General features: G+C 36.7%; 1 protein-coding gene across 1 annotated transcript; it reads right to left on the bottom strand.

The window, feature by feature from the left end:
* Nucleotides 1-1,818: 1,818 nt before the first annotated feature.
* ckmt2b (creatine kinase, mitochondrial 2b (sarcomeric)) lies at nucleotides 1,819-9,761 on the bottom strand. Its single transcript, XM_063017451.1, has 10 exons — nucleotides 9,670-9,761; nucleotides 7,654-7,824; nucleotides 6,908-7,106; nucleotides 6,675-6,770; nucleotides 5,843-6,064; nucleotides 3,868-3,953; nucleotides 3,188-3,311; nucleotides 2,963-3,097; nucleotides 2,530-2,655; nucleotides 1,819-2,066 (listed from the first exon to the last, which is right to left on the bottom strand). Exons 2-10 carry the CDS (start codon nucleotides 7,797-7,799, stop codon nucleotides 1,950-1,952), a joined length of 1,251 nt encoding a protein of 416 aa, XP_062873521.1. The 5' UTR covers nucleotides 7,800-7,824; nucleotides 9,670-9,761; the 3' UTR covers nucleotides 1,819-1,949.

Raw genomic sequence — 9,761 nt, 5'->3', positions numbered from 1 at the left:
AAAACTAGTTATCAAACTGGTTATCACAGGGTGATTCATTTACAATGTGTACACAGATTGTACTATATAACATTATATAATTAATAACCACCAATAGACAGAAGTAACACTAAAGGTGAACATAAAACATCAGCAAACCAGAAGTGAGTGTGAATCACTAGCTAACAAAATCGGACTCTTAAGCAAGGATATAAACACCTTTACAAGAACTAGAAAAAATTCTTGAAATACACTTAGAAATAGAGCATAACTTGTGGAAGGAATGACACACAAGCAGCGTAATGCTAATAAACGAGACTGGGAAACAATGGGCTATTAATAGAGCTTGAAATAGTCAGGGAATGAGCCATACATGTTAATATTCAGGTGATGCAGCCTGATGGTACTGTGCAGCCAAGGAGACTGTTATAATAATAATAATAATTTATCTACACTGATAACCAAACATAAGTAACAATTGGGCCTGTCACTGTCATGTGTTGAATGCAGCAAATATGGGCATCATAAGGACTTAAATTTGTTTGATAAAGGCCAAATGATTATGACCAAGCAACTGGACTGAATGACAAATTCTGTTTTCTCAAAGATCAACATGTTACAAAAACAATCAATAATTAATTAATAATTGATCTTTGGTAATCATTTTATACTTGCATGTTTGCAGTAAAGCCCAGAAACTCTGTGCCCACCACATCCAAACTCTGCAATAAAAGTGCTAAAATGTACCTTTTCCACATTGGATATGAGGTGCTGGCATACACTTTTGAGAGCACCATGAACAACAAAGAAGACAAACAAATGGATCCTTAACCAAATCAAACTTAACCTCTCACTTAAAGCCAAATAAACAAACTAAAACTCTTTTATTTTTGGACACATTAGGAGAAGAACCAATTCAATGGAAAAAAGAACTATGCCTGAAAGAGTTGAAGGTAAAAGAGGAAGCGGACTTCTAGCAACAAGATGAGTGCATACAATGAGTAAAAACAATGAAGACCCAAATGAAAGACGTTCCTGAGAAACACCCATGGTTGCCAGGAATCAGAATTCAGAGTACATCCTGGGTAAAGTCATCCTAAATAGAATAAATCAACAACAAACCTCAACTGAATTTAACTAAAACTAATAACACTGGTACACGGTGGGTGGAAGTCAGTGTTATTATGTTTATTATGTTTTTTAATCTGATTTTTAAAATATTTAGTTCTATGTAGTTTGTTGAAGCTTCTATGTATTTTTTTGTTTTTTCATTTTTTTATGATTTACCTTTTTGTTCCTGCTTTGTTCTCAGTGTTTCCTGGTACAAGCTCTAATCCCACAGTGTTATACTTCAAGATGACTTCATACTTTTTTTTATTTTTAACTTGTTTATTTTAGTACAATCTTTTAGTTTACTAAAAAAGCAGTTTGTCTTATTAACCGCTGTGGGATTCTTTAAAAAAAAAAAAGCCTTGTCTAGTAAGATTGTAATAGGCTTACATAAGTGCCAGATTACAGAATTAAATCCTGGCTTTGTGGCATCCAGCAGTGAAAGAATTAGCAGACACGTTCACTGTTATATATAATGAAATAAATGTTTTATAAAATAAAATGAAACAGTTTTGCTCTCATTTCAACAGATTTAAAATGTAATATCCTTTAGTGTAGTTTTAGGGATTGATGTGTGTTCAATTTTTTTGGCATCATGTGCTATCATAACAGAACTGCATCAGCACACAAGAAGCTATTTATAACCTACGAACTAGTCTAAAAACCATTTTCCCCATTGAATTACTGTTAGAAAGCCAAAGAAAAAAATCCACCAAACACACACAGGCGTTTTATTAGAAGGCTTTATTGAGGCTAGATTTCCAGTAAGACCTGCAGTAGTAGTGGAGATTGCAGAGGTCACGGCCTGTGGGTCTCTCATCAGCCTAGCTCTCGGCTGGACGTTCTCTGATGGAAGATGCTCATTTCCTGAACTGGAAAATGGGTGCTGGAACTTTGATGTCCTGCCCTTTCTCCAGTTTCTTCTCACATTCAATCAGAAAGTTGACCCCGTCAATCACACACTGAACTAGCTCAACCTTGAATGAAGGAAAGGTTTAGATGAGTTTTAGATGAGTTCTTCTTGACTGTCTACTTTAAAAATACCTTAGTGGTCATACAGCTGGTTTGCCACATACAGATTAACACTAAACTCTACGAGAAATGCTGTGTGAAACAGCTTAAAAATATTATTGAGGGCTAGCAAATGTGACCAAACGCATTGTGAGAGTTTAGGAATTAATCACTGGTTTATGTTTTTTTTTTTACATGGAGCAGATATTATAATTGCTACTGCTCTAAACTTAAACTACAATGCCTGGACAAGCTTCCATAGTACTGCAGATCTGCCATGTGGTTGTAAAAGAGGTTATAACAGGATTTTCTCTGTCTATAAATACCCCCACACTGCCCAATACAACAACCCCTAGTATAAGGATTTACCATCCCTTTTTGAATCAATCCCATTAAGGTATTAAGACGTATGTCATGGGAGCTATTTACCTCAGACTTGCCCAGTCTGTCGAGGTTAGAGATGTCAAAAGTGTCACCCACGGCAGCAGTGTCCACGCCACCTGTGCCACGCTTCTGTAGCCTTAGATTATCCAGGATCTTAGAAAAGCGTGGGTCCTGAGGTAAAAATACATTGTGTGTGAATTTAAAATGAAAAGATTCAAGTATAATAAATAACAAAAAGCAAAATTGATTGTCAATTCTGTTAACAAGTACCATAAAATATACCAGTTTGTTCCTCACTAACAGTAGCTAAGCTTACACTTGTACTTCTGTAATTCTGTTCTGGTTTCCAAATCATTTTCAAATAATTTGGATGCTGAGTTAAAGGTGGACTTAAGCTATTGAGAGTAGTTTGGTTATTTAGAAACAAATATTCCTTTTTTCATATGATTTATTAAAAATTGAACCTAATTGGCAGCACCTTGCTAAGGAGGGGCAGACGGACATGGACTCCAGCTCTCAGTCCAGTGCCCAGGTTGGAGGGACAGGTCAGGACGTAGCCCAGGTGTTTGTTCCACATAAACTCCCATCCTCTCTCCTGAATCAACTGCTCAACCTATAAATAAGCAATCCAAGCCAAAAACATTGCTATAAACGTCGTTCACAAATCTAATCATATAAAATTGCATTCAATGAAATAAAATACCTCTTTCAGTCCTCTGCAGAATCTCTCAAAGACTCTTTTCATATTGCCACCCTTCTCCATGGAGATAACACGGGTGTGGTCCTCCTCATTGATCCAGATTAAGAATGTTTTTTGGTTGTTGTGCCTGTTAAATGACACCTTAATCAGATTTGGAACATATTCTTAGAGGAATTATGCTCTACATGGCCAAAAGTTTTTAGACACCCAATCCAAACCAGCAACAGACAACTCTTTTCTCCTTTTACAGTCAATACATAAAGTTGCTTTCAGATGCAGTTTGAAATTCAGTTGTATGTGTTGTAATTGAGGACTGAAAATTGTTTATCATATTTGGGCTCCAGTTTTAAGTTTTGTAATCAATTCTACTATGTTTGTCTTAAACGACTGCATGGATTTATGCTTGATTTTATGCCCTTCGCTGTAATCCGTATGGCTGAAATAGCAAAACCTACTAATTAGATGGAGTGTCTACATAGTCATGGCCATGTAATCACAAAACTACAGTAGATCTATTTTTATGTCTAAAAGTCATTGATCTATTTGAAATGCTCAAAAGCTAACTCAGTCATACATATAAAAGGACAAAAACAAATACATATTAATCTCCTTGTTAATTTAATACACTAATAGTCATGCGCTTTGTAAGTGACCACTGGTGGTGCAAGCCTCATGCACCATACCAGATTCCCCTGGCATCGGGCCAGTCACGAGCCATTCCTGCACAAGTCAGCAAGGGAGAGACAGGCTTGTCGAACAGGAAGTGATCCTGTGATGAACAGACCAAGCAGTGAAAAGGTGGGGAAGGGGTTGTGCAAAAAAAAAGAAACAGGGTCAACAAAAATAAACCTGCACTATGTGCTCAGTTGTTTAAGGCTAAAGGTGTCTGCATGTAAATCTTCTGCAGGTTTATGTAAAGATTCTAAAGCCAGTAAAGCTAACTAAAATGGACTAGTTGTGCTATTATCTAAGTGGAACTTTAAGCATCAATGGCTGCAGTGACTAATAAAATACAAGCATCCTTTTTTACTTTTAAACTTGCAGGGGTTTGTATTTGCTGCAGCACAATCCCTGCTTAATGCAGTCATCGTTTTCTAGTCAGACAATTAGAAGAACCAACTGGTGGTTCCTGAAACCACTCAAATCCAGAGCACAATATGGATTAGCATGTGGGATGTGATTGGCTTAATTCTGTGCTATTAATTTGGTGTATGTCTGAGTTTTAAAGATAATTTAAATTCAATCAAATACTTTTACAAATCAATAATTTGTTATGCCCATTTTTCAGTCTGAAGTACATGAACAAGTACAAGGGCATAGCAGACCAAAAGTGGCACTTGGTGGAACTTAAAAATGTGGAAACCTAAAATATCTTTTTCATATTTAAGAATTTCTTATATTATGTTCTTCTATCTATGTTTTTAAATATTGGCCTAAAGAGCTAAACATTTAGGGTTGGTTTCACAGACAGGGATTAAGCCTAGTCCTAGACTACACAGCATTTTAAATGGAGATTCTCCACTTAAAGCAAAATGTAGTCTTGGACTAGCCTTAATCCCTGTCTGGGAAACCAACCCATAGTGTTTCTATTTAGAACCTCTGAAAGGTCTAAAGATGCACTTGATGCATCTGGAATGTGGCCACATGTGGTATAAATAAACAGTGTAGTTGTTGACAACTTATAATATAAACTGGGCTTTGGAGTTGTTGCTTAGTGGTTTTCATTTTGGTCATGTCTAAAGCTGTTGATGCTTAAATTTCCTAAAAATTACATCCTATACCTTACCAAATGCCACGAGCATCAGGCCAGTCTCTGGCCATACCAGATGCAGTGAGGAGAGGAGACACTGGCTTATCAAAGAGGAAGTGCTCCTGAAGTGAGCCAGAAGACAAGAGCAGCAGTGTTTTATTAGATACTATGCTAAGAACGTTGGAAGATGGTAACATTTAACATATGTGGATTTGGATCAGAATAGTTTTACTGTTAATGTAATTAAAAGTGGAAGGAATTCTGTGCTCTAAAGGGTGTGGAAAATTGATTGCTAGTAGGAAAGGACTTGGCATTGATTAAAATTGGCTGTATTTTAATCTGCTACCTACCATATACTAAGTAGTATATTGTATTAGTTTTTTAACTTTGCATTATAAATACAGTACATAGAATGATTTTCTGGCTGTGTCACAAATTGCATTATGTGTTTTGTGAAAGCAATGTGCTAAGTGGTGCACTATTTTCAATGAAAAAGACTGTAAACTGTATACCAGTGCTTTGAAAGTCCTTAGAGAGAACAGAATCCAATAATATGACTATTTTTGGAAACATTGACTTAAACTAAATTTGGTTGTGTTGCAGGTGCTTTGAATTAAACTTAGTTGTTAGTTGTTAGATGTTAGGACATCTAACAAAGGCAGGTTTTAGAAAGTCTGTGACCTAGTGCTTGTTTCAGTGCAAATCTTAGCCAATTTTTCGCAAAGATTTTTCCAAGACCTAATTTTAGGTCTTGGCCCCACAAGACTTATAAATGTATGAAATCCATTAGAGCCAAGATCTTATCTTACTGCTACAGGGTAAAGAAAGCATGTAGCCTGGTTAAATGAAAGTCATTTTAAGATTAAGCTGATTTATATAACTCATGTTAATATTTAACAATAACTTACATCGATTAGTTGCTGTTGATCCCTATCAGACATCTCAGTCAGGCTGTAGTACTTGCCAGTCAGATCTCCCTTCAGGCCAGCCAAAGCCTGGACCACCACTCGCTCAACTTCACGCCTTTCAGAGCGCGAGCAGGCTGGGGGCAGGCTTAGTCCACGGATACTGCGGCCCGTACGCACGCGGGATGACAGCACATATTTCTCATCAAACATCCCAGAGGTGATCTGAACCAGAGAGACAGGACTCATCAAGTTATATTACATATAATTGGAATATAATTTCTCATAATTTTAGTATAGCATCAGTCAGTCCTTAAATTTTACATCCACTTACCTGCTGGTGATATTTGGCAACCTACCTTGGCAGGTAACCTCAAAGTCATTATAAAGTGATCTAAACATCTGTATTATGTCTGCTTGTGATATCAGTTTGTGATGTATTGCTTATGATTAATGCAGATCATTCATTTTTACTTCTCAGCCGTTTAGCTAGTCCAAATGTTGTAATAGGTATGAAGTGAGAGACTATTGAGTCCAGAACAGACAGAATAGACAGTACTAAAAAACCTAAAATAATGCAAATAGGATAATGGAGATGAGATAAGCCAAATATTCTCCACTGATAGAATAAATGCAGGTCAGTAGTGTGATTATGACATATTTAACTATTTAAGCTAATATTCTGTCAAAACTGTAGACATGTAGACACTTAAAGAAACATAAAAATTTATTACAATTAAGGTGAAAATGTTTTATCTACTAGAAGTGCCAACAGACTGGTAAATAAAAAAAATATTCTGTCTTCAAGCCGAGAGAAATGTGACGAATTCTCTACCTTTGAACTGTCCAGATCTGTTGGATGCTTCATGGTTTTTGGGTCATAGCCATTGTGTCTGTCCTTGATGACTGGATCAAAGAGGTCAGCAAACACCTGAGGATTGCATATACTCTTAGTAACACTTCTATTAAAATTCCACACCAAAGATGTATCCCTGGGTAAGAAACCAAGCATGGTTTCTATAGAATAACTATACATTTGCTATGTTTGTAGTAAAATAGCTAATTTACCTCATAGCTCTCCTCATCACCAGCCACCATGCCAACGGTCTTGATAAAGGGATGCCCAGGGTTGTCTACACCGGTCTGAATGCACTGGTCCACAGACCAGTTGTTTGGGGTAAGCTCGTCCCTTAGCCGAGCATAGATGGCAGGGGTCAAAGCAGACGCCATGCAGTTGTTGTGCTTGCGCAGATCAGGGTAATCAGCACTGTTTAAGAAAGTCAAAAAGTAAACTAATAAATGTGAAAACAGGAATCCAAGCAGCTATAGTTTTTTAAATAAGGCTAGAAATATTTTATGACTAAATTAGAGAAATACTAAATATAGTATTTTAGATATGTTCTAGATGGACTAGAAAACCATTACAAAAACAGTTTTTATTGACATTTAAATATGTGAATTGGGTATGTGTGGCTCATACAGAATGCACTTCCAGAAAGATCAGCTTTCCTTCCATGTGAAGTTTGGCAGGAACATTGGAGCAGAATGTGACTTTTGGACACTGGTAGTAATATAAAGCACATGGGGCAGAAGCCAAGTGTGTGACTCTTCAGGGGCATATACTGACCTTTTCACACTGTGATGTTTAGGCACATTTACTGACAGGAAATTATATAACAATTGAATACACTGATTCAATAATGTGTTTGGCCATAGCTCAGAAATGTGTGGAATTAACTCTAGAACCTAAGTGGTTACGCTTTAGATTTATCTATGGGTGTATATCTAATTTAAGAATGTTGTTAATCTCTCACCTGGGTGGATAAAGCTTCTTCTTTTCAGCAGCAGAGATGCCAGAGTCACTCAGCAGGTAGCCAGATGCCAGGGTGCCTGCGCCCAGACTGGCCATGACCACCGCGGTGTTACGGCCTGACAACATTCGAGTGAAGGTGCTGGCCATCGTTGCTGCCCAGGTGTCTTGTCAGCTAAAGTAATACTTGGCATATTAATCTTACTTCTTAAAGACAATGCAAAACATCTTTATTTACAGAGCTGAACAAAAGGAGTTCTGATTTCAATTTTAAATGCAACATGCTTGATTTTGTAATATACTGTACTGAGACACTTACTTGACCCTGGAGGAATCTACAGGTCATTATATGTTCACTGTAAAGTGATACCTTATCTAGATCTGAACTGGATAGACAAATTATTTCTGGACTGGCTGCAGTAACAGGTAGAGTGAAATTTCCAAGGTCTTCCATGTTGCCCCACATTGACTGAAAGATTAATGTCATGTAGTAATGTAATGTGAGTGTAATAGATGCACTATACACATTAAACACACACATTGTTAATATATTACTGATGAAGACACTTTAGAATTGATCTACTAAAAAGTCTAGATGAACAGTCTACAATGGTGTTTAACAAATTAAATTGTGCACAGAAAGTATTGTACAATATTTGGATACATAATATGTATGTATTGGATTTTGGAAGGAAAATAATGCAACTGGACTACAAAATGTCATTGACCCAAAGCAGGTTGAACAGTAAAGAGGGCATTGAAGTTTAATGTAAGCCATCATACGTTTGATAAATTATTGTAAAAGCAAATGACTTAAAGAATATAAATAACAGGACAAAAATAATATATTTACAAATAAAAGAATCTGGCTCCCATTCTGTCTGATGCATATTTAATGCTACACTGTTTCACCTCGATAAGAAAGTGAGTGACCCTGACCAAAGACTAGCACCGTCCCTCAGCAACAGGTGTAGATTAAGCATTACTGCCAAGTCCCTGTTGGCATAAGCTCCACTGCCCACATGATCCACATTGACATTCTAAACCGGTCAGAGGGGCTTTACAGACATGAGAGTGAAAGAGAAGCCCTGCAGTGAGCATGACCTGCACTGTTAAAGCTACTTGATGTATGCCATGGAAAATGAGGTCTGAAATAAAAGACAACTGACAGTGTGCAAGTGGCTGAATTATCTTTCCTATATTAATAAATAAATAATAATATTTGAGGTCTGTATTCGAGAATGTATAAGCTGAATTTGCTAATTATTTGCAGATCAATGATGTATCTTAAAATGTATCTTGTTTCCAGTTCCATTATTTGCCTTTGTACAGCTAAATAAATACATGACATGTTTCATATCATTCAAGATTTTTTTAAGCATTAATTTGACACACTTATCCATGCATGCAAAGAAACTATTGAAATGAGCTGGGAGCTGGGAGATTTTCATAATGTTATGGAAAGGTGTGGAGGTGTTTTAGGAACACAGAGAGTGTATTCCTGCAGTATACCCGAGTAAGTACAGTTCATGGGCTGAATTATCTTCAGTTTATGTAGCCCACCTCATAGACACGCATATATAAGCCAATGACTTAATCACAAATGTCATATGACTTACCATGTTAATAAACTGATTGGCTAATGGTACTCTGTGCCTTAAAAATATAACCTCTTTTGATTCTTAATGTCCCTCTTTAAGTACTGAGATAAAGTACAGTTAAAGTCACACCCTTGAACACCCTTCTATTTTATTCTGTCATGTTAACCTTATTATTAAGCCTTACATGGATGGCATGGATGCCAGCAAAAGAATTAAAAATGAATTATGTAAAATCACAATAATGAAAAGGTAATCAAACGCAATGCTGCACTGTATCATGATCCTAAACACTTTTTTCCTATGCATTAATTTTTTCTGTATAAACATTATGCAGTTCTTACATTTGTGCAGTCATACAAAGTAAAACATTACTCTGTGTACTTACTCATTACAGAACCTGACTGATGTCTTGTACTCACCTTTAGAGAAAAGTGAAAACTCCTAAGTGCACACACAGTCCAGCCGGTAGCTCCAGCAGGCAGCTAGTGAGGTTGCACTGGGCCACTCTGCA

The sequence above is a fragment of the Trichomycterus rosablanca genome, chromosome 21 (assembly GCF_030014385.1).
Source record: "Trichomycterus rosablanca isolate fTriRos1 chromosome 21, fTriRos1.hap1, whole genome shotgun sequence".
In the NCBI taxonomy this organism is placed as follows: Eukaryota; Metazoa; Chordata; class Actinopteri; order Siluriformes; family Trichomycteridae; genus Trichomycterus; species Trichomycterus rosablanca.
This window is presented reverse-complemented; position numbering and strand designations above follow the sequence as displayed.